Source organism: Python bivittatus, unplaced genomic scaffold (genome assembly GCF_059951505.1).
Source record: "Python bivittatus isolate LINGU-HERP-01145 unplaced genomic scaffold, Pbiv_v1 ctg000850_np1212, whole genome shotgun sequence".
NCBI lineage: Eukaryota > Metazoa > Chordata > Lepidosauria > Squamata > Pythonidae > Python > Python bivittatus.
This window is the reverse complement of record NW_028277112.1, coordinates 34,564,450-34,590,343: the sequence shown is the minus strand read 5'-3', so window position 1 is coordinate 34,590,343 and position 25,894 is coordinate 34,564,450. Positions and strand designations below refer to the sequence as shown.

The window sequence follows — 25,894 nt, the reverse complement described above, 5'->3', positions numbered from 1 at the left end:
GTCCTGAAACTGAATACAGATGAAACCATGATATCCTTTGATGTCATCTCACTCTTCACCAGCATCCCCATCACCGATGCCTTAACAGTGGTTAGGAAGAGACTAGAAGATGACAGCACCCTCGACAGGAGAAGCAACCTCAACCTGGACCAGATCTGCCGCCTCCTGGACCTGTGCCTCAACACCACTTACTTCACTTGCAGAGGTGATTTCTACAGACAGAAACATAGCTGTGCCATGGGTTCTCCCATGTTACTCATTGTTGCCAGCCTATACATGGAAGAAGTGGAGAAGAAAGCTCTCAGCTCTTTCCAGGGAATAACACCAACCCACTGGTTCAGGTATGTGGATGACACCTGGGTTAAAATCAGAGTCCAGGAGGTTCAGGCCTTCACAGACCTCAGACACAACTTGCCTCCCATTTTTCATGCTGCTCTTTCATCAGTCCCCAGGAAGATTAAGACCACTTCACAAGTTCACCAGGGAGGCAGCACTTAATGACCCACTTGGGGATGAGTGAGGGATTAGGAGCAAGATATCCACATCCCAAAGACTCTACTAATCACATCTCCTATTGTCCCTTCAATGAGCCCATCATGTTAGTGAGAAACGCAGCCCTCTGAAAGACATTTATGGGGTCCCCCCAACCAACTTTCTAGACTGAAGAAGCTGCTTGGACAAGCAGTGAAATGTATCAAACCAGAAGAAAAGTCCAGTTGCTATGACTCAACCTCCAGATAATTCCACCCAGATGACTGAGAATCTTCATCAACATAAGTACTATCAATATGCCCTGTGCTTTTGGCTTTCCCCAACTCCTGTCACTGGGAAGCCACATGTGTGGATTTTCCCTCTCGCATCACCTTCCTCCTATAGAGAATTTACTCTCCAGTCATTAACAAGCAGGAGTTTGTTACTGTTTCCTTACCTAGTGACTTGACCTTGGAAGTGTTGCTGAGATAAGCCCTCCAAAGGGGCATGTATGTGGAGAAGATTTATTTTAATCAAGTTATCATTGGCATAAAAATGCAATTTTTGCTGAGGGAATTGCTTGCTTATGCCCCCTTGTGAAAGTGGAGAACCCATTTTTGTCCTGAGATACATATTACCTCTTGGGAGGTTTCTGGGGCCTGCAAACTAGTGCACAAAGCGGGTGGGACAGTACTCCATGGATTTACCCATCCTCAAGCAATTCTCTCATTTCTAGGGTTAATGTCTCATTACTCATCTCCTCAATCAGTCCCCTTAAAGGTATTTGAGGTGACTGCAGCGAAAGGTAGCCTTTCCTTCCGTAGCAATTAGATTATTTTAAAGGCCCAACTGCTATGCAGAGATTTAAAGTGGTTTTGTGAACAAAAAGCATACTTAGCACTGACGTAGGAAAGCCATAACAGATTTAAAATATGAAAACAAGCACACATCAGTTTGTAGCTCAGACTCTTAGGCACTATTTATCTCTCTCTATTTTTAAGTAGGTTAAAACAAGATTATATGGGGGGTTTTTTTGTTAGAAACACCTAATCTACGCTGTGCCTATAAACATGTAGCAACATCTAGCTGACTTTGAGTGATCTAAACAGCTTAGCAAGCTTGGGTAGGACTTGGATGGGAGACTACTAGGAAATCCCAAGATTGTAAGCTAGACTGGAAAGTTGAAAAACATCCCAGAAGGAACCAAGAAGCCGCTTTGATATTCCTGGCAAGGAAACTGCATAGACAGGGTAATCAGAAGTCAAGCTTGGCCTAAGGAAGGTCTGTCTGTTTAATCTAGGTTGTAATAATCCATTTTGCAGTTAGGAAAGCAAAACAGAATTCCCATTTGTGGTTTGTTTAGGAACTGCTACAAATATATTCCATGTTCACCAAAAGGTAATTTATTACAATATTTCTTAATTACATTACTGTACACATTACAGATGATCAATAAAGACACTTTCATAAATTATTACTAATAAAAATTTACTTCAGAATTGTGCGTTAGGTATTTAGGCATAACAGTGCTTTGTATTTTCATAGTTGGGAGTTTCATTCACGTAGCTTATGAATCAAGAAAGAACAAAATGTTTCTAAGCAAAAAAAATCCACAATAAGACTCTTGCACGGTGCTGGGTACATTCAAGTCCTCTCCCTATCCATTATGAAACATCACATAGCAGAGCTGTTCTCAGTATGGAATACGATAAACCCATGATCTTGCAAAGTGAAAAGACTTAATATTGTACATATTAATGATTATGTTGTTAGACATTTCATCAATAACCAAAACCCAAGCAACTTATATGTTCCTGGTAGCTGGAAATTCAGCATGCTAATCTCTGTCCAGACTGAGCTGATTTTTCTTTTTGCACTTGAACCTCCTGTGAGGAGCAGCATGTCCAAATCTATCCTGCAAAGGATTCTACAGCTTACCAAGGCAGTTTGTTTCACCTACTGAATTGTTTTTAACTGGATTTTTCCCCCCAGTGTTTCACTTAAATGCAGATAACTGAATAAACAGAACTGTGGCAACTGATAAGGCTACTGGACTAGTAATTTTGCACTGTAACATATGACGTATATTACTCATATAACATATTCCTCCTCCTCCCATCGTAAGGCTAGCATGAATGTCTGACTATATAAGATAATTGCTATCTTACCATGAGACAGAGTTTTGGAAACATTTACTTGATTGGGAAAAAAATGCTTTTGTTTTAACGTAAATAGGTAAAAACACTAAACTTTGTAGAAGTATGACATCTTAATCATAAGATCATGCAGATGAGTCTTAATTTCATCCAAGATTATCACATTAATACACAATATAATTGTAAAATTACTCCCTAAATAAGTTGTTAGCAGAATTCAAACTTTATCTCAAGCAAAATGCCCAGTTCTTGCTCAGTTTTAACATTAACAAAGTTAAAGTCAAATCATAAATTGTTACTAGTTAACAAAATTGTGGTGCTCAATAATTTGATTTTGCTGCATGATAACAAAACTATTTAGTCCACTAGAGAAAACGTATTCAGAATTCACTTTTGGTTGTTTTTGTTATAAAACACAGGGTTTTTTTCAAACAGAATTTTCCATTACTACTGTTACATTCACAGTACAAGATTCCTGAAAACACTGTTGGCTTTTTTGGGTACAACAAAACATTTACCTGCTTAAAGGGGATTAATTACTTCAAACTATATAATCTCATGAGCCTATCAGAATTCAAATTATTTTTTTAAGATTTATAAAATATTTAAACAGGGAACACTGAACATTTTTGGTATGTGATTGACTTTTGCTTTAAAGTATAATTAACAATATTTAGATCCTATAATACACAGAGAACTATATTTTTTTCTAATTCAAAATATAACAAGTAGAAATCGGACTCTATGGAACTTTTTTCAGAAACTTTTTTTTTCATTTTGTGAAGAATTAACAAGACTGCCAAGAGTAGAATACTAAGAGAAAGAAGTCGAATTTTCTGTAAACCAAATTATGTATTCTCGTGCAACATTGTTAATTTTTTTGCAAACAAACCACTTTCTGTCCCACTTTAAACATTAGTAACGGGTGGGGGGGAACTGAACACACAGATTATGTTTTCAAAATGCAGTAGTTTTATTTTGTGTAAAGCCCACTTTATCTTACAAAGCCTACAGACCCGAAAAACACGACAACTGATTGCTTTTAGAAAGCAGTTCTGCAAAGCTGACAGTCATGGAATTAGTCCTGGTCATTTAAATATTAAAGCTTTCTCCACAACCGCATGTTCCTTTGATGTTTGGGTTATTGAAAACAAATTCACTGGACAGTTTGTCTTCTATGTAGTCCATTTCAGTTCCTAAAAGTGTAAGTTGCGCTTTTTTTTCAATAAACACTCTGACACCTTTTTAAAAAGAAAAAAAAATCTCATGAGATCTGAAAGATTTTGTGTACACTGGACTTTTTTTACTATACAAAATATTAGTAAGCACAATACAGTGATGTAGTTCATATATTTTGCTAGAAGCCAACAAATATTTCAAGCCTGGTTCTATTACAAGTTATGGACATTCTTTAAATGCTACTTGTTTTGCATTTAATCAGTGATGTACTCTGCAACCTACATTGATAAATTTCTTTTTGATATTTTTCAAAAATGTGTATTAACCTAAACATTCACAAGTAGATAGCCTTAGTTAAAAAAAAACATTAAATTATTGGACCTTTAGTGAGTCATCAATTTCATGGTAAAGGTACCATGTTCATTTGAAGAAAAGAATCAACCTCTCTCAATGTTCTGCAGAAAGGCAGGATATAAATAAAAATTAATATTATTGATAGGGCTATTCAGTAGTTGGATTTAAAGGCAAAAGGGATGTGCTTTGGTGAGAGCATAAGGTCACAAATGCAGCACTTGTTGGCAGCAACACCTGAAACTAAAGTCATCTTTCCCTGGACAGCTGCAGAAGGCACACCCAGAAGCAAATGGCTGATGAAGGAGCTGCAGAGCGGTGTTACACCTACGCCTCCATGCACTCTGAAGCACCTCTTTGCTTTTAAATCTGAAGTGCTGCACAAATTCAATTCTGTCAATTCTATTTTACACACTACAAATGGATTCAGTTGGAAGTTAGGATTTGCAATGATTTTTGCAGTCTTACTATCCCAAGTACACTTACCATCCTGTACTACCTCTTCGTCAGAATCTCCTTTTGATTTTGTATATTCTAGTGTGTAGGAAAGGCCATTACAACCTCTTGTGCGGACACCTACTTTAACTCCTACCTGAAATATAAATAACATATATTACTTAAATATAATAACATATATTATAAGTTAAATATAAATAACATATTAGAAGTATTTTTGTATGAAGCCAAACATTCTCAGGTGCCAGAAGTACCTTTCAAATGCTTTTATCCTAATTTGAATAGTACAATGTTTTAGTGCAAATCAGCCATACACACAGATTCATGAGTCCTTTCACTCTACGTGTCATTTACTTTTGTACTGTTGTACAAAATCATACTGTAAGTCTCATGGAAATCAATTGCCAAAGTGAGGCATGACTATAGTTGGTTCATTTAAATATTAACTAACTCTACTTTGACTACCTTTTAGGGTACTAGGGCCACTGACTTAATGAAACAGAGCTATTTTGATTTGTACAGAGAATGAAATTGGACTGTTCTGATCCAGGCAAAAGTGGGTTGGGGAGGGAGAGAGCAGGGAACAAGCCTGCCAGGAAGATGAGGAAGAGAGAACAGGCAGACTTGGTGGGATAAGCATGTGGGAGAGGTGAACAACTGAGGGAAGAAAGGAAAGATGCTGGGAAGGTTGGGGTGGGCTGACCAGTGGGACATGCCATGCTGCAACACTAGCAGCAGTGACTGAGGGTAGAGAGGGAAGGTGCTGGTAAGGTGGGTTGGTAGACTATGCCAGGCTGGGAAGTGCTGAGGAGACGGGGGTCTCTTACCACAGGTGCTTGCTCAGATGTTTTGTATGAAACCCAGAATAATCAGAGTGTTCTGAGGTTTGGTTTTGCAGAACCTTTGCTAATTCAAAGTGATCTGGCACAACCTCCAGATTGCAATGGTTTGTTCTGGATTTGAAACAAAATATTTTCCTGTTTCACATGCATCCCTATCAAATATACTTTACTGGCTACTGGCTAGTGCAATATCTATTAGCAGATTGTGATACACTCTTGAACATCAAGTAATACCTGGAATACGACCTATCTCTACTTACGTGGTCAGGTTTGTCTTTTAGCAATTGTTTTATCTTATTCACTGCAGATGGGGTCTGAAAGATATTAATAGATTTGTATTACATGACTTATCAATTGCATCTTTTCATACTAAATCAAACCAGTTATTTTCAGAAACTAGGTTCAATTCATATTCCATACTACAATAACTTACAGGTAGTCCTTGACTTACAACCATTCGTTCAGCGACCATTTGGAATTATGGCATTGCGTGAATGATGGTTACGACCGCTCCTCAGAGTTCCAGCCTTCCCAGAACCCCTATGGTCATGTGATTGTGATTCGCACTTACGACCAGTTGCCAAGTGCCCCGTGATCACATGATCGCCATGTGCAATCTTCCATGCTGGCTTCCCCAGAAAGTCAAAGGGGAAGCCAGTAGGGAAGATTGCAAATTGCTGGAGTAAGTCTCCCTCATCCGTGCACTCTCCCCTAGCCCCTTTGCACTCGCACAGAGTGTGCTGGCCACTCGGACACCCCTGCATGCCCTTCCTGACCCACATGGCGCCTCTTGCACACCCTCCCACTGACTTTGGTTGTGAGAAGCCAGTTGCCTTACCTAATGACCATGGGATTCAGTTAACAGCAGCAACTGGGACTATAGGGATTTCTGTTGCTAAATGATGTGGTTGCACTTTACAACAGAAATTCCAGTCCCAATTGCCATCGTAAGTCGAGGACTACCTATAAACAGTACATGGGCAAATAATCTATGTATTCCATTTATAAATTTATTTTCTTAATAAATGGGGGTGTCAAAAGACTGGCAATTAAAACCAATACATAGACTGGTTTTCTTTTCACTAAGCTCAGTTCAGGTTTACAGGACTGTTTTCTTATAGGACTGTCAAGAATCTGATATACTTTTTACTGCTATAGCAAACTTACTTCAAAATACAGGTGGTCCTCAGTTAACGACCACTCATTCAGTGACCTTTGAACTTACAACACTGCTGAACAAGTGGTACTTATGAACAGTCCTTGTACTTACAATGATTACACTGTCCTGCAGTCATGTGATTGCTATTTGCGATCTTCTTTGCCAGCTTCCTACAAGCAAAGTCAATGAGGAAGCCAACAGGAGGTCGCAAATGGTGACCATGTAACATCCTCACTTAACGACCCACAGTGATTTGCTTTATGATGGCAACTGGAAGTGCTGGAATTTCCATTGTTAAGTAGCATGGTCATGTGATATCGCACTTTACAACCATGTCCCAATTTCTGGTCCCAATTACTGTTGTTAAATGAGAACTACCTGTAAGCAGATCCAGTCTGTAGAAATAAAGAATTCCAGAATTAATTCTCTTTTGGGCTGAAATTAAAATTATTTCTTCACAAACTGAAGTTCTTGGTAGGCAATTGGTTCTTTATTTGTCCAGGGATTCCACTTAATTACCGGTGGGGCTACCATATTTGGGCTGCCGTATTTGGCTACCAGAGAGAGGAAAGAGTATCTTTGTTTATGGATGTTCACTCTTTGATGACACCTAGTGATCATGCAAATTTTGCACACCCATTCTATTCTGGTAGATCCATTGCCAGATTTTATAATCTCAAAATGTGTATGGAATAGTGGATTATATGCCCTATTTTGACCCTTTTATTCATAGAAAACTATAGGCAGTGAGAGAATATCAGCACATGAATATTTAGAGGAGAAGGGAATTAAGAGTATTTCTTTTAATATTGTTTTGATGAACTAAAAAATGATAGCAATATTTCTCAGCTGTTGTCTGTTCAACTTCATGCAACACACTAATCTAAAATAATCCTTTTAGCACAATATATGAATTCAGCCCTTGTTTTTTTCCTAGGTAAGTGTCTATAAGATCACTCTCTCGAAAAAAAAAACAGCAACCATTCTTTATTATTGAAACCATCCTTAATGGAAGATGGAAAAGCTTTTCATCATCTATGGCATGGGGTTTTTAAGAGATACACATATAATTCCAATTTATGTGAGGAATCCTACAATTAGGCTTCCCAACATTCCAGTGGCACCTCTTTTAAATTATACTTTACCTCCCATGGAGTTGCCAGTTCATAAATCTCTGGTCATTTTATATATATAATCTGTGGAGCTTTTCTTCCATCCACATTTGCTGTACACCAAGATATGTACAGTGGTACCTCGGTTCACGAACTTAATTCATTCTGCGACTCTGGTCGCAACCCGAATCAAATTTTCCTATAAGGTTCAATGTAAATACGGTTAATCCGTTCTGACCCCTCCGAATTTGGTTGTGACCCGATTTTGGTCGCGTCCCCAATCAAATTTTCCCATAAGGTTCAATGTAATTACCGTTAATCCGTTCTGAACCATATGTATTTTTTTTTTTAAACCACAAAAATATGACACAAAGTACAGTACGAAGAGAGAGAACGCTAACCTTGCTCGACACGACTTCTGGCGTGGAGGACAGGAAGGCGGGTGGGGAGGCGGTTATTGCTTGGAGGGAGAGTCCCCCTCCCTACAGGAAGCCATGACCATGTGTCACGGGAGGGAAAATGGCCGCGGATCCTGTTCGTCACCCGATCCGGCGTTCGCGAACGGAAGCAAAATTTTGCGAACGGTGCTGTTTGTGACCCAAATTGGTCGTGAACAGAAGCGTTCATGACCCGAGGTACCACTGTACTTGGGTAGAGACTATATGTCCTACTGAGAAGCATGGCACAATTGTAATTTCCCATTACATGTATAACTGCACATGTGTAGAGTTTATTCTCACCAATGTAATGTGGTGGAGGTGGAGAGAGAGGTTTATGGAAAGCATCCCACTTTGCAATCATACATTGATTTGACACATGGAAAAACCTCTTACAAGGTTTATAACTCAGAAATAGCTGTATATCCATTTATTTATTTAAATAGCATTTAGTGGTTTCCAGCTGACTTTGACTGATCTCAGAAGCTAAGCAGGCTTGGCCTGGTTAGTACCTGGGAGGGAGACCTCCAGGAATTTAGAGGGCTTGGGACAGATTGGGAAGTTGAACAAATATTCCAGAAGAAGGCAATGGCAAACCACTTTGGTAACACTCACAAGAAAACTATGTGGGGATGACCTCCAAGTTCCCAGGTTTAATTTTATGAAAATATAAAACATACCATCTCAGATCTCAATACATTCAGAGTACTCAGGCATTTTCCAATTGAGATTTCCCTTCCATAAAACCGAATATCACAGAGCAGATTTTATACACAGAAGATTGAAAATCCTAAATGTGCTTGGCACCCATACCTATATATAGACATGACACTCACGTAGACAGTGTGTTCTCATATACCACCTAATGCATGGAGGTGTAGTTAAAGCCGGTCACTACACACAATAAAGTAGTATGGCAATAAAATACAATATTCCTCCCCTTAATTTATAATGAAGGCCAGAACAGGAGAATTACAGAGCATCTGCTTTACCCTGATACAAATTCCTTTCACATATTTCTCCATAGGTTAAAAAAAAAGGGGGGGGCGCAACCACAGCAAACAACACAATGGCATAAAAAAAATTCAGCTCTATTATCCCTTATAGTGGGCCATTTCGGTTCAGATACAATAAATTGTACAAGCAAACTTCTTGGTACATTAAACACACGTTTGAAAAGTAAGAGAACAGCATAAAAAAACTAAACTTTATCACTACAAAGACTTTTAGTGCTACATCTATCCCTCTTCCATACAACCCCCGCCCCGGTAACAAAATCGGAAAAGCGACTGCAGAAATCTCCTGCAGACCATCACTGGGGTCCCCCCTCGCCGCTCCCTTCGTGCCGCCAACAGCACGCCTGCGCAACACACTTGTTTACCAACCGGTAGATCCCCCCAAGCCTCAGCCCCGCTCTGCAGCGCGCGACAGAGGAGGCACGGTGCAGCTCCGCCTCGCCCGAATACTGACCAGCGTGAGGGCTGCTCTGGTGGCCTGAATCTTCCTCTTGCTCACGGCCCGGACGGTAGCTCGAACCATGGAGGAGGCCATCTCCCCCTCCTCCGATGTTGTCCATAGACCCAGCGGACGAAGGGACGCAGAGCCAGGCGCGTTGGTGGCGTCAGCAGAGGGGGGCGGTTGCTTGTTCGAGAACCTTCATCGCTATTGGCTGTATCGCGCGCCATTCAGTATTCTGGCTGGGCGGGACAGTTCTGAAGAAGGTTCGCTCTCTGCCCCCCCGCCGCTTTTTCTGCACGGCCAGCCAATCAGAAGAGTAGAACTTCTGTCATTGTTGGGTTTGGAAGAACGCTCGCAAACTGAGGGGTCTCCGGTGTAATCTTAGACAGCGAATGTTTATATTAAACATAACTCCATCAGGGTGTAGTACGGGATATGATAGCTAATACGAACTAAAGCAAAAATTGTCATTTTTTGCACGTTTTAATTAAGTTCTCATATTTCTGAACTTCATCTGATACATAAGGATGTAACCCTACTCGCTTGGGACTTCCCTGGGAACAAATTCCTTACAAGTCAAGGGACTAGTTTCAGCCCAACGGAATGCCCTCCGGAAATGTCGGGATTACGATTCCCACGCGCCGATACAAAACTGTAGGGCTCTTAGCCATAATCTGGGAATTCTAGGAAACGTATTCTCGAAAATTCTGTGCAGCAGTTTAAGAAAGGCTCTGTGTGTTTGCACAGTAAAACAGCTTGGAATCGAATTACATTTATTCAATTAACCTTGTAGCGGTCTCACCCTCCAACTGTAAAAAACCAGAAGTTCCTTTCCATATACACACATATATTACAATAAATGTCACTGAAGGTGGGCTTTAAGAACCTTTTTCCCTCTGAGAAACAGAACATGGGAGAATGTACATGTATTATAATTCTTGCTTGAGGCAGACAGCTCTTTTGCCCCTTCTCTAGCCATCCTTTTCCTCTGCTCATCCCTTTTTTCTTGGCACTCAGAACAATCCCATCAGGTGAAAAAGGATCCAATTGCTTGCTGCCTCCAGCACTCTCTCATCCTGGAGAATCACCTGCCAATGGCACCTCTGTATTTCTCCTTGGCTTGAAGTAACCATTTTATATTCAACACACCTTTCATTAACCTGTAACATTAAGATTTAACAAACAACTCTTCAAAATTCCCCCTATTTTTATTTTTTTCATTGCTGTTTCTTATAATCCTGAGAGGAATAATCATCAGTTACAAAATCTCATAGCTTTCTAAGGGGAAACTTCCTGAGTATACCTTGCAGGCCATGAAGGAAAGGAATCTGTATTCCTCAGGGATAGCACTTGGATCACATGTATCATCAAAGTCCTGCTAGAGTTCTGAGACACACAGATTGGAAGGCCAATTGTTTGTGCTGGGTGGATTACTTCTAATTCTCCACAAGAGGAGATGATCCAAGATTTCAGGAAACTTGCATCAAATGGGGAATGGATAGCCGACTCCCTCTACCTGGAATCTTCACATTACCGGCTAGTTTGTAACCACAGTTAAACGGTAGGAAAGTCTCCCTTTTGCGCCTTGGAAGGAGGTACTAGGTTGGAAGGCAGACCCTAGGTTTCCTCAAAGCTCACACCTGTACTGTTATAATGGAAATAATTTTGTTTAGTTCAAGGTAGTTTCCAGCATATAAGACAACACACATTTCTGTATTTTCAGGCATATTGGTTTATCTCAAAGACTGGCTCCTTATCTCTGGTCTTCCTCCAAGAACTAGTTTGAGTTTCCTCATGTTTCACAGCCTCTCTGGATGTTTTCCTTAACCAACTGGAGCAATTGTCTTAGAGGGAGACGTGTACTTCCATTCAACTCTTCTGTTAGAGTCTTGGATTTCATAAACAGATGTTTCTTCCTCTTCTATCCAGTTGATTGTAAACTGATCCAAACCCTAAAAGTTCATTTGAGGGGGTTCCTTAATCTACTACATACCATTTGGTGATGGGATATCTGACTGTGCAAAGCTAGTGTTTTTAAAGTGGTTCTTCTATGTATAGTATTCTTTGTAGTGTCCTCTGTTGGACCTGAATGTCTTATTTTTAAAATAATAGGCAAAATACCACACACTTTCCAGTCTCTTGCCTTTGATCATGCAATCACTGTAATCAGGTCCCTAATGATATTTTGTTGCTATAGTTATAGTTGCTATAAAGTGTTGTAGATATCCTGGGATGTCTTATCTCCTTAATCTAGTGAAATCCAATTCTGCCTTTGACTTATTCAATGATATTTTCTTTTAATAAAAGTCCTTGAGAAAAAAGCATTTACTGAAGACATCATTTCACTGAAGTGATTATTTGAAAATGAAAAAAATAAATAACTTATGTTTATATCCTGTCTGCTTTCATATGCATTTTAATCTTCAGCATACACCTGACAATACTTTTATTTTAAATTTTGGAATAGCAATTTAAAGCAGTTTATCTGTGTAAAGTGTACTTACATTAAATTTTTTTTAAAGGACAGAAGCTACTTTTCTTTCAAGTGTTCTTATTAGAACAGTGGTTTTCAACAAAGCTGGTCACCTGTCTATGCCAACTTTAATGTTATTTTATGTGGTATGTTTTAAAATAGGGTTTCAATATTTTTTAAAATTTCATTTGTTAGCTGTCTTAAGTGACCTTTTGAATGAAAAAGGAATGAAACTTTTTCATGCATACAGTATATAACAATAAAATTCTGTACTTAGATGACCTAATCATGCAACACAAAAAAAAGAATGTAGAAATTTAAAGTATTCTTTTGACTGTTTTATTTCCAAGGTCATAAATAACAGTGTCTTAAGTTTTTGCTGTATATTTTTTCCCAGAAAAGCTGTACTGTATCATCTGCAGAAAATTCTGACATTAAACCTTGATGATGATATAAAAGTAAATCCTTGCCTAGCACACTCATCCTTAGTTTTATCATCTTTAGCAGAAATGCATTCCTTTGTTTTAACTGCCTTTGCTTCCTCAGAGGAATATTTTTTGAGTTGTGGACAATGGGAAATAATCATAGCAGCAGCAAACATAACTAACTTGTTTCTCACTCTCTCTGTACAGAAAGGACAGCAGCATAGCAATCATAATAAAATAGAAGGGAAAAATTCACTCATTGGCACTGCTTTCCACAAAGATTTTTACATAAAAGTTTACTTCATGTCCATGTTTTAGTTGTCCACAGTTTAAAATATTTGCAAATATGGCAGTAGCAGTCCAGAAATATTCCAAACACTTTTACACAAGGAATCAATGTTCATCATTAATAAATACCCTTTTATCCTTCAAAAATAATATTTTGAAGGAGACATTATATTTGGCTTGCACATCATTTAAGTGCACTCAAACATTCACACTGAATGTAGAAAGTCTTAGAAGTGATTTGGGTGAAGGATTTCCCTGATCTACATGTTTTACCTAGTAAATACAAACATGGTTTTCTATTAAAATGCTCAAACCTATTCAGAGCAAGGATTCATGGTATGAACAAACATTAAAATTCATTGCCTTTGTATCTTTAGCAATTTAATTAAAATAAAAGGTGTTTTCTCTAAATTTATGTTGAAGACAGTTTTTGCTGCTGTTTTGTGAACCCAAAGATTATAAAAGAAAATAAACTTTTCTGAAGGAAATGGATGGTTTGTATTGCAACTGAAAAGATTGCTTCAGTTTCTCAAGAATCTTGTTGGGGCCTCTTCTGTGAAGCTTTTCCCTGAGTCATATATTTACTGGAAAGGCTGCCTAAATATGGAAAGAAAAAGACCAAAATGAAGACATAACCAGAAAATTATCAACATCATTTTAATAAACTTCTTTTTTCTCAATGGTAAATCAGTTCTTCATAACTGAGGAGAAATGGAATATCGGCAAAGCTTAAGGAAATATCCTTTTTCGAATCACGAAATCCATTCTATGCTATTAATAATAATAGCTCTTTTGTAATCTCATACTGTACTTTTCTTGCAGAAGTAAGGAGGTCTTCCACTTTAAGATATAATCTTTCTTTTTTCTGTGCAAGATCTTTGGCACAATCTCAATATACATTTACTTAATGTGAGGGATAACTGTTGTAGTGATTTCATTTTGTTAAAAATAGCCAACTAAAAAGTGCCCTTTTAAAATCATGCTTAAAACCAATCAACAAGCCCACTCACCACCCACTCAAACTGGATTATATACAATGGTGATTCTGCTTTAGTGAAAAGCATTCAGCTGTGCAAGGCAGGGCATTCAATTTTCCCTCTATAAATTTCAGTGCGATATTGCATCCTTATCTATTACCACACATCCTTTTCTTTGCATGGAAAATTCAACCCAGAGGCACAGCTTTTTTATAGGGCAGGACATTTTGTACTTGGGGGATTTGTGTGCCTTATCGTAGGATGTGGAAAGGTTTTTCACTAATGTATTGTTTCACTAATGTATTATTAATTAGATTTATAAGGCTATCCAATTCAAACAATATGATTCTGGACTGTGCAACAAAATGCAACAATAAACCAAAACAAAACAAAATGCCCCACATAACCTTAAAACATATACAATATATAAATATAAAATACAAAATATAAAAATGGCTACCAAGCACCGCACAGAACAACCAAAAGGGGACTCCACTCAACTGGCCTCTAATGCTTCGGGGAAAAGCCAGGTCTTAAACAGTTTTCCTAAAGGCAAACAAAGTTTGAGCCTGTAGAAAAGGCACACTTCCTAGGTCCCATAAGATGACAAGATTTAAAAGAAGGAAGCTGGAGCATGCCCTCCTTGTGGGAGTTTGTGGGGCAGGCAGATGTTTTGGGAAAAGGTGGTCACCCAGATAACTATGCCATGTAGGGCTTTAAAGGTATAGCCAGTACCTTGAATCACACCTGCAAGCCTACTGGAAGATAGTGCAGCTTGCAAAGTAGCAGTATCCCATGAGCATTACCAGATGCAACCATAATTACCAATACCACTGTATTCTGGACCAACTGATGGTCCAGATGGTCTTCAAGGGCAGCCCTATGTACAATGCACTGCAGTAGTCCAATCAGGAGGCGACTAAGGCATGAGTGACCATGAGCAGGACCTCCCAGTTGGGGAATGGGCACAACTGACATACAAGATGCAGTTGTGCAAAGGCCACCCTGGCCACAGCTACCACCTGCTATTTGAGCAGGAGCTGTGAGTTCAGGAGAATCCCCAGATTGCACACCAGGTCTGAATGAGGTAGTGCCACACCATGTAGAACCAAAGGTGGAAACCCTCCAACTCCTGGATCTGGGGCATCTAAAACCTCTAACCACTCAGTATTGGCAGGGTTAAGCCACAACCTGTTCTCCACCATCCAGACGCTTACATTCTCCAGACACTGGGAAAAAAAACTTCAACAGATTCACTTGGACAGCCAAGGACAAAGATGAGTAATTGGGTAGCACCCATATATTGATAAATGTGGTGTAGGCAATGTGTGGCTCTTGAGATATTGGGCTCTCATCATCCCTCACCCATAGTCATGGAGGCTGGAACTAATGAGAGTTTGAGTCCCATCCATCCATCCAAAGCCAACCTCTGCACTAAGGAAAAGAAAATGTATTGCTTTTAATGCAGATCAGTTGATGACAAGTGTATCTTGAAAAGCACTGCCTCTTTTCATCAATTTAAGGGAATGCCAATGACAACATGTGTATATTGACCATAGAAGGTACACTTCTGCTCAGACTATTGGGCTGGATCCTAAAAGCCATTCATGGAAGGAAGGAGGCAGAAACGGATACTCTTGTTCCTTCCTCACTCTGGCAGCCTCTACATTGCTCCCCAAAGCCTCTGAGAGCTGGAATAGCCACCCCCAAAGAACTGTGCTGTGGGATACTGTTTAAAACAAGCACAAATTCTTAGCTGTTCACCAAGAGCAAAGAGCTTACATAAATCATTGTGAGAGAAAGTCTGTGTTACTCTTTCATCTATTTTAATAACTACGTCTATGTAATTTCTTAGGCAGTAAGATTTGCATTAGAGAAGCTTAGTTCACAAACCTGACTGGGGACTCAAAAGTAATTTCCCTTTCTGTTTCTTTTTTTCTTCCTGTGGAAGTAGTCCCTTAAAAATAGATAAGAAAAAGCATGAATGAACAATTGAAGATAGCTGATATGATATGATATATGATAGCAGCAGTATAACACTGAAATGTCTTAACAAGTATTCTATTTGAAATGATCTGCTATGAATTTTATCATACTTTTAGATAAAAGCTAATCTTATTTTTAAAAAATCAAATACACCATTTACCTGATTTAATCGACCAGAGTGTTTAACAGCACTGGATAAAGGGGTCCCACATGGATTTTCTAACATTAGAACACCTAAGAAAGTTAAAATTATAATTTAATTGTTAAAGAAAAAAAACTGCATTTCTGCATCAACCTTCCAAATACTTTGGAAAACTTAATACTAGTCAAATTAATCAGTTCCCAAGACCCAATTCACTGTTAAACCATGGTTTGTTGGATACATCACAATTGGTTGAGTTTACACACTGCCTTGTCATGAACTATAGTTTATAACCCATAATGATTGCATTCATGCAATATGCTAAGCCAAAACCAAACAAATCATAATATTGCTTAGTGTGATCTGAGACCTATTTTTGTGGGATTTAAGCTGCAACGTTTGGAAGGCTACCCTTCAAAAGAAGTCTACAGTTTTTTGTTTGTTTTTTACATGAAGGAGTTGTTAAAGTTAAAATTTGAAGTAAAGGGGAGCAGGGCGGAGTTCTTCTTAATCTTCACTCTTGCAGTTTTCCTACTGAAAATTCCCCTCCCTTTCACTGCTCCCTCCTTCAGAGTAGAATAGATTCAGTAGTATAAGTAGATTCAGAGTATAAGCACCCATTTTTTTTGCAAGGGTAAAACTTTCAAATAGCAAACAGGAAAGAGTAAAAAGTTACTAGGGCAGGACAGTAAAATCTTGATTTAACATACCCCCTTTTACCAGACCTTGGACACAACAGTCAGAATTTGCACAGAGACCATACCCCTGAAATAATGGACTCTCTGTTATATCCAAAGTAGTCTGCATGATTTACTTAAATGTATCTTACTTCGATCACAAGCAAGCAAATGACATAATTTCCATAATTTCTATTTTTGTTATTTGCATTAACAATGTCATTACACTGATATCATTATACAAATAACACAAAATGAAATTTAGCAGATATCTGGGTATAACAGCCGCCCCTCTCCCTGAATGGTCCCTTAAACAGATGTTATACTGTATTTCTGTGATACGAACAACACTTTTAAAAGCATTTATTTTCTTCTACTGAAAGTGTTTCAGTGTCAAGGGTTAGATTCAGAGCTCCTGTTTCATAAATGGAAATGAATTCCATTATTCCCATTCCTTAAAGTAACTGTTGCCCAGCAAGGGCACTTAATCTGCTGACTAGGCACCCCTTCCAGTTGATGGGATAGGAAACAATTTTCACTGACATCCCCTTTTGCCTGCAGCTCTCAGCCCCAACTCCCCTGGTGAGTGCTAATCTCTGCACTGCTGTAGATCCAAGTCATAGCTTTAGAAGGATAAGATCAACACTGAAGTCTTCAATTTAACCCTGATTAATATACTTGAGTAATACATCCATTAGTAGCGTTGGACTGGACCTAGATTTCATACCTGCAGCTCCTTTGTGCTGTGGGCATTCTTTTTTTATGTGTCCTTCCCTTCCACAAATGAAACAACGTTTTTCTCTTAATTCTCTATCCTCTTGCCGCTTCCATTTCTCTCCCAATTGCTTGGGAGATTTCTCTTTTCCAGTTTCCATTGTTCCTCTTCCTGATTTATTTTTGTTAGGTGTACATATTTGCAGCTTTCCATCCTTTAACAACACTTCTCTTTCTGTAGTTTTAACTGGGGTCTCTTTTTCATCCTTACTTCTTTTTTCTTTATTTTCTGTGTATCTTTGGTTTTTAGGATCTTCACTATCATGCCGTCTTCGGAGTCTATAACAGTATTAATTGCAATAAATTTTCTTTTATGAAAACTTAAGCCTGAGAAGAATACTAAAGAAAATACTTTAAAATGTGCTGGATTCCTTTTTCCTACTGCGCATCTTGGAACTAACAATAGAGTATATTTTAGTAGTCTTTTTGCAGTTGCACTTCCTATCTTTTAAATTTTTAATGTATTATTTCTGCGTTGCTTATACTCGCAAATGTGCAAATGAATTTACTCTCCTGTGAATTAATATTCATGCGTTGGAAGGGAGTAATAGCTGCAATGACTCTGAGAATGACACTGGCATGAGTGAAAGTTCCAGGTACAGTTACTATTACTGGTAATGTCAAAAATGTGGAGGGGATCTTAAGAGTAATCTGCAAGAGGGGTGAGGGCAGATGGGCTCTGCACACATGAGGGAAGCGAACCCATCTAGAAGAACTAACTCCAAGTCAAACCTAGAAAAAAACAATGGCAAACCAACTTTGTATTCTTGCCAAAAAAAAAAAAGTATATGGATATGGCTGGGACATTTAAACAGATCTGAGTGCCAGATTATAAGACATCCCCATTCCCTAGATCAGAAGTCATTTTTCTAGTTACTAGGAAAGAACATTGAACTGTCACAAATACATCTAGAGATGATGACAAGGGCTAGACCAAAGCAACAAGGAAAATTGGTCAGTGACGATGTCTGTGTTGAAAGAAAAGTTTTTTGCTGAAAAGTTCACATATAATCAGGGCGTGAAATGTGAGAGGCATGAACCAAGAAAAACTTAAAGTTGTAAAAGCAGAAATTAAGTTATCAAATTGGATGTTTCAGGAATAAGTGAACTTAGACCTCTTTCTAAGTTCACTTTCATTCAGACAAACTATTAACTATACAGATAATAAGTCCATACAAAAAAATGGAGTGGCAATGATAATAAAAAAGGACACTGGTAAGTATGTGCTTACCTTTAATCCAACAGGATCTTATGTATCAGAATTAGTAAATATCCAGTAAACATCAAGATTATTGAAGTAGATGCATCTACTACAGAGGCAATGATGGATGACACTGATAAATTCTATGGTGAATTCCAAAGATACTAACTGTAACTTCAAGAAATAATATATTGCTACTAGTAGAGTACAAGAATCCAAAAATCAAAGAAATGGAGGAAACTGGAATCAGAGGAAGATTTGAATTGGACAATAATGCTAGAGATAGGTTAATAGAGTTTTGTGAAAACATCCTTCAAGCAACAAAAATTGAGATTCTAAATCTGGTCATTACCAGTTGAAATCAATGCAATGATCATGTGGTAATCAAGTAGACTATGTAATAAGAAACAGAATATGAAGAAGCACAATCCAGTCACCCAGAACACTTCCAGTTGCAGACTGTAGAATTAATCAAGAATTACTGGTGACAAATGTATAAGCTTAGGAAATTAAAGACACTAGTTATGCCAGTAACATATGACCTATGGAGTATAAAGGCAAAATAATAAAAGATCCAATTGGCTTTCAGAATAAGCTATTATGATACTAGGGAAAGATGGAGCGTGAAAGCCTTATTACACAAGAGGAAGTACGAAGACTGAACACCAACTTCCAATATCAAGCAAGAAAAGACAAGATATTGTAATAAACTTATGGGTGGTGGCAGAAGAGAGCCAGTTTGGTGTAGTGGTTGAGGCACCAGGCTAGAAACCAGGAGACTGAGAGTTCTAGTCCTGCCTTAGGCATTAAGCCAATTGGGTTATCTTGGGCTGGTCACTCTCTCTCAGCCCTAGGAAGAAGGCAAAGGCAAGCCACTTTTGAAATCTTGCCAGGAAGACTGCAGGGACTTGTCCAGGTAGTTATCAGGAATCAACACTGACTTGAAGGCATCCCCCCACCAAAACAAAATGTGGTCAGCACCATAACAATTATCACCTAAGAATCTTGTTGGAAGCTCCTCAATCAAAACTGAAGGCATTTATGAAAGCAACTGTATATTAAATCTAATGCTCCATTAGGTCAATCTGATAGCATTTTCAAATGATAAGGGCTCGTACTTTCAGAATACTATACATGTTTTGGAGTATAACCATCCATCTTACATATGCAGTACTACAGTACAGCAATATTCCTGATTTTCTAATAATTAGATTATGTCTACACTTGAGGAAAAAATACTTACTTTCTTCGCATCGGACAGTCTTTCATGAAATGTCCAATTTTACCACAAATTCTGCAACATCTGTCATTTGGGGCCAATTCTCCTTCTGTAAGCACTTCTGGGTCAAAAAAATATTCCTAATAAAGCATTACACAGAGTTAGCTTTTAAGTCCCAAAAACACTATGATTGTCCCTAAAGCACAATAAGTAAAACCTACTTCTTGAATATAACTCTGCTAGTATTTAATTTAGATTGTTTATTTCATTAAGGACTCTAGACAAACATCTAAAAACCTACAAAATTACAACTTTGCATCAGTTCATATATAGAGCTTTCCTTTTTTAATGCAGTCACACACACTATTTATGCTTATCTGTAGATATTTTGAAGAGAAGACCTTACAGATGAATTCAGCTAAATAAAAATAAAGCCTTGGTTTTCTGTTACTCCAATTATTTTCATGTTGAAATAGCTAACTTCTTCTGATTAAATGTTGCAGGGCAAATTGCATTAAATGAGGTACAAGTGCAATATTTAGTTACAGGTCCACTTTCTGTGACATGGAAGTATTCAGACATATGATTCTGATGAGTAAGAGGTTTCAATAACTTTGCAAAGGTATGTTATTGCCTTAAGAATAACTTGTATATAGATTGCAATACCATTATCAGAAATGTTATCATAGATCTCTTCAGTAAATTTCATTTATAAACAATATGATAATGCTCACATTTAAGTAAACATCCATTAATTTAAAATATGTATTTATTTTCTTCCATCAATAAAAAGTATACAAATTGACCAAGATAAAGCATCATTAAAAACATATGAATTTCCTAACACACTCACCATTTTTGAAGGATATTCTTTTGGAAATCCTCTTATTGGAGTGCCAAATACCCTCCTGCCATTTATAAAAGCCTTCATTATAAAATTTGTCACTACAATAATTAAAACAAAGATAATTAACTGTCTAATTGAAAAGAGTCAATATTTACTTAGATGCAACTACATTCAAAATAGCTCTGACAAAGGGACTTACTTTTTCTTGATAATCCAGCTCCAAGATTATGATTCAGATCAAAAGGATCTGCAAAAAAAGTATTAGATGTTAGCAAAATCCAAGAAAAAAATCAAATAAGCCTTATCAACTGAAGTGCAATGTAAACCAGTAAGACTGTGGGCTACATTTCTAATACTGAATGGCTATTCTAGAACAAATTTCTATCTCTTTTACACCTATTGGTTGAGCTCACATACTGTGTTAAATATTAATTTATTAAGCAAACTATAAATGATCCAGTTCCCACATGAGTTATAAACAATGGTTGATAAGCTACAGTGACTGGCTTCATATGCTGTGTGAATCCAACATGAAACCAATCCAAACAGTATGGCTTAGTGTGATGGATGTACTCAGCCCTAAAAACAGAATGAAGAGTGGTACATAAGTTCTAGATTATATAAATGTAAAAGCTTTACATGAGTGAAGTCTTGAGGATTATGAAATTCAGTCAAACTTTTTATCAGACCTAACTTTCATTAGAACTAGAACTCAATATAGCCAGGGAGTAAAGAGAAAATTCTAGCACAAGAAACTATCAGGAGAAGGAGAAAGCAGTCAACTGTCTTTCAGCATCTGCTCTCAGAAACCCAGTATAGATTAGGATAGATGGAAAGAAGAGTGCTGTGCATATAAAGCTACAAAAAAGGATAGTAAGGTCAGTATCAGGTCCCTGGAAGTTCATCTGAAAGATTCAAAGGAACTAAATGATTTCAAGAGTTGTGCATAACATAAGGTACTTTCTGAGACACATAAAGAATAAAAGAGACTATAAAGCAAGTTTAGAATCCAGTGAAAGTACCCTATAAAACTATATTATAATATAAAACAACTCTGGTATGTACTGTATATCCGTCTTATTTTCGGTGGAGACAATTTCTTCTCTTTTATGTCCTGTGTCCTTTGTTGAATATAACATGGAAAGCAATGGCAATGGAACTGGCAACTCATTTGTAGACTGTCAGCAGTGGCCTTACTAAAGGGTATCAGAAGTACCATGAGGATAAATAAATGCTAAGTGGGTATCCTTGTTCAGTGTGTAACAGTGATATCATCCATTCTGGTGCCAGACACTGTTATGCACTTAGCAGCTAGTCACCCAATCAAACCCTTGTAATAAAAAAATCTGTATGTTAAATTGTCAATAAAGTGCTCATTATTTAGAGTCATACCTTCAATAACTATGTATTTTGAAGTCCACTGCTTCTTGAACGTTGTAAGCAAATTTCTTCTTCGGATGCAGATAACATGCTCTTTAAAATCAAATTCTTCAGTATAAAAACGTAGAAGTCCTAGCCATAATTCACCAATGGATTCTTTATTTTTACCAAAATCGGACCAAACCTCTGACTGAAAGGGGGAAAAAAACCTTTTTTGCTCACTTTTTTTCAGGTTCTTTATTAAATTTTAAAAGAGAAATGTAATTTAACTATTATGCACAGCAGCACATTTTTAGCCAGTGCCCAAAAGAAACATATTCTTCTGTTCTTTGCCTATTCTAGGATGAGAGTTAAATACTTCCCCCATAAAAACATAAGGAATGTGGCTGGTTTCATTGAGCATGACATTATCTGCTAAGCTGAAATAAGCTGTTTATTAACTGCTTCCCTTTAGCAGTTAGTATAGAAGCAGATCACTAGGTTTAATAATACAGGCTGAGCTATCCTCATTTTTATTCAAGCAAATCTTAGGAAAGTAAAATTTAAGAATACATATAATCTTTCCCCCAGAATCAGTCAGATTCTCACCAGTTCATTTACTCTGTCAAAGAAATAGACATTCCAGCCATCAACTAGAATTTCAGGTTTCTTTGGCTCTTTATAGATCTAAAGAAAAAAGTATTAAGCGGTCAGGTTAGCATTAAACTGGTAGCCTTTGAATTCTTTTAAGTAGGCATGGACGTGTACATGCAACAGTTATGTACTGTACCTCCTGAAGAACTGGAATGACAGGTGGATTTCTCTGCTGAAGAAAATAGAGCACCATTAGCGTATATGCATAGGAAGATAAGCTGCCTCTGGATGCATCACCAATGTCACACATCTGGAGTGAGAGAAAAATTAGCTTCAAAACTTGGTTGGTACTGAACTTTTCCCCATAAGACCTAGAACGCTGCCTTACTTACCTTAGTAAATACTTTCATTGTGTAACAAAGATACTTTACTCTGGGATCAATTGTGGCATAACAAGACAAGAGCCTTGTGTTATGCAGAGCCTGTAAAAAACAAAAAGACTAAGTATACATCTCCCTTTTTTTCACAGACGGATTGGGAAAGGTAAAATAAGAGTTTCAGGCATGGAAAGCTGCTCAGAAGCTTATCAAGTTTTAGACTTATGCAAGTTAGAATTTTGCCTACCTCTTTCATTTTCAGATAAGAAAAGCCTTATTTTTAAAATATGCCATTAAAATTGGACATTTGAAAAAGTCATACTACTTTTTGGAATGACATATTAAGCCATTTTCACAGCCTGTTCTGAAACAAAATACTGTGAAGACAAGGATGACTTATTTACCTTCTGATTCTCAATTTTATTGAACTGCCCATATGATTGTTTGTTATTTTGTTTTTGGTCAATATGATGATGAAGCACTCAAAAATATAAACTGAAAAATTATTTTTCCTTGGAGCCATGAACTATTCCTATTTATAAAAAAATCCCAATGACTAAAGAAACATTTATATTTCAGTTTAGTAAATGCTCTTACCAATGTGTTGTACAGACTGATGTCTACTTCAAGGCCACTTCGGACATGAAAAAACTTGACAATTGGCACTTTAGCAGTTGTTATGGGCAAGATATTTCTTAAACCTATGAGGTACAAAACTACTTTTTTACTTCAAGTGAACTTAATGACAATACTAGAATTACAATCCAGCATACTAATTAAACAATGAAGCTTAAGCTACAACAATATACATACTTATTTAACAGTAAGCCTCAGTTAATTCAACAGACCTTATTTTGATCTAATGTTTTTCTAACTGTATTCTAAGGAATCCTTGGAAAATTGTCAAGATATGCTTCACTATAAAAATAAATAAACAATAATGGACAGAGTAACTCCAGTCTTTTTCTGCTATTTCATAGCAACAAAAATGCATTCAGTGCACTGAGTTATGAGAAAAGACAGTGTCAACATACTATGTAAGTAGAATGTGGTTTCTGATAAGACAGAACCGTATAAAAGATGTTGATATGAAAAAAATTATCTTAAAGCAAGAAGTTTCAGTGAATCAAGTTTTACAAGGAAGCTAATAAAAATCCTATGATCTAATATATATATTTCCTAATACTATTAGCACATAAACAATCAATCAATATGATTAGCTATAACAAAATTGGTAAAACTTGGTTCAAACTTTAGGAAATAATCTGAATGAAGAATCAGGCATTTGAGAAGGACACAAATACTACGCTCTCTTTTGGAACGTAAGAACAATATGCAATCAAAAAGATTTTAAAACTTTTTTTTTCCTAAATGAGATTGTCAAAATATTACACAAATAACTGCATCAGAAACCAGTTGAATGCATTTTGAATTCTGAATTATGGAAAAGTGACCAGTTCAGGATACAGCTGTTGGTCAGCATTTCTGCTATTTAAAGAATAAATCCAAATGTTTATGTAAACAAAGTAACATTATTTCAAATCTAAGGACCAGAACCTACATTTAACTCCTTTCATGAGCCAACACAGCATTTTAATGTTGCAGAATCAGATGTTTACCTGAATGTTTCTTCAGCACTCTTGCAAGTTCTTCAATAATTCTTATACAATCAAGTCCCTGTGATAGGGGGAAAAAAATCCTTGTATATTGACAAAATTTATATCCAAGAAAATAAACTTATGCATTTAACAGATCTCCACCCTCTTTGCAGCATGCACAGATTCAATTTCAGTACCTGAAATTATGTTTGAAGCATGCCTTAACAATGCTAGGTACTGACCTGTATATTGTTTCTAATCCATTTCTGATTTTGAAACTGCAGGTATATGTAACTCACAGAAAAGTTGGTGTCAGAAAATGTAAGCATCTCACAGTCCTGACCCAAATGTTGCAAATATTTAAATTGCCAAGGACCTGTTAAATTTAGTAAGGAGCGGAAAAAAGAATGCAACCATGCATTTCTCTTTCTTCTGTTGCAAGAGATGTAAAGGTTAAGATAGTGCCGGCACTGTATATTATTGGATAAGGGCATCAGAACACCCTGCACTGTAAACAGTTGAATATAGATTATTTTTCTCTTCTCAAAGAACAGCCTTTCTTCCAAATACAGCTTAATTTACACATTTATTTCAGAGTGCAAATTGCCACAATGAGGCTTCTCTTCCCACTGATGTCTCACATCTGAAATAATTGCCAAGGACAACACAAGCAATCAAAACAGTAACAAACAATCCATATGATTTGGATGTCAATATTTTTCTAACATTTCTCAAGCAGTGCACTGTTTTTACATTGATATTAAGGCAGCTACAGCAGTGTTATGTCATACCTGAACACCTGTTCTGAATGAAAAGCCACAATTTTTCTAAATTTATATGAATGGAAAAAACAGTAAATCTCATTTATCAGCCTCTATTTTCTTACAGTACATAACTATGAGTATTGAAAAACAGAGAGTAGAACACTGTGCTGAGACTTTTTTTTTAGTAAATGTATTTTGGTGCCTAACCTGTATACCAGAACTATAATGATGGATAACCAAATATATCTGTGCACAAACATGGAACATTAGCAGCTTAGAAAACAAAAAAGACACATACAACATATATTTTTGTTCATCAAATTGTCCATATCGACAAGCTACCTCAGCAGTTTCCAGACCATCAACTGTCATACAAATATCAAGATCGCTTTGCTTGAAGCCAAATCCATTCTTTGAAGACCCAAACAAGTTTAATTTGGTGCCTATAAAGGAGGATATATATATGTGACTAATTTACACAAAATTTTAGCATAATTAGTAATACATGCTTTAACATCAGGCTATTGAAAAATATAAGAAAACTGAGTTCTGTTAGAAAAATATTGTATGCT

At 37.1% G+C, this 25,894-nt stretch overlaps 2 protein-coding genes across 4 annotated transcripts in view; both read right to left on the bottom strand.

Annotated features, from left to right (window-relative positions):
* Window positions 1-2,274: 2,274 nt before the first annotated feature.
* ISCA1 (iron-sulfur cluster assembly 1) lies at window positions 2,275-9,792 on the bottom strand. The gene is made up of 4 exons (XM_007429245.3): window positions 9,634-9,792; window positions 5,716-5,769; window positions 4,644-4,749; window positions 2,275-3,868 (listed from the first exon to the last, which is right to left on the bottom strand). The coding sequence occupies exons 1-4, from the start codon at window positions 9,712-9,714 to the stop codon at window positions 3,720-3,722; spliced, it is 390 nt and encodes a 129-aa protein (XP_007429307.1). The 5' UTR covers window positions 9,715-9,792; the 3' UTR covers window positions 2,275-3,719.
* A 2,627-nt stretch (window positions 9,793-12,419) lies between these two features.
* Window positions 12,420-25,894, bottom strand: part of TUT7 (terminal uridylyl transferase 7) — a 33,952-nt gene continuing 20,477 nt past the window's right edge. For 2 of the 3 annotated variants that reach the window (XM_088129834.1, XM_007429240.4), the window contains 14 exons: window positions 25,665-25,765; window positions 24,580-24,637; window positions 23,558-23,661; window positions 22,976-23,065; window positions 22,780-22,893; window positions 22,599-22,676; window positions 22,023-22,200; window positions 20,830-20,877; window positions 20,637-20,728; window positions 19,808-19,923; window positions 17,317-17,642; window positions 15,931-16,004; window positions 15,678-15,741; window positions 12,420-13,404 (listed from right to left, as the gene is read on the bottom strand). In XM_088129834.1, coding sequence (XP_087985960.1) covers window positions 13,337-13,404; window positions 15,678-15,741; window positions 15,931-16,004; window positions 17,317-17,642; window positions 19,808-19,923; window positions 20,637-20,728; window positions 20,830-20,877; window positions 22,023-22,200; window positions 22,599-22,676; window positions 22,780-22,893; window positions 22,976-23,065; window positions 23,558-23,661; window positions 24,580-24,637; window positions 25,665-25,765 — 1,511 coding nt within the window. In that variant the 3' untranslated portion in view covers window positions 12,420-13,336. Of the gene's footprint in view, window positions 13,405-15,677; window positions 15,742-15,930; window positions 16,005-17,316; window positions 17,643-19,807; window positions 19,924-20,636; window positions 20,729-20,829; window positions 20,878-22,022; window positions 22,201-22,598; window positions 22,677-22,779; window positions 22,894-22,975; window positions 23,066-23,557; window positions 23,662-24,579; window positions 24,638-25,664; window positions 25,766-25,894 lie in introns of those variants that run through there. The other variant, XM_088129835.1, reaches the window with a different exon arrangement.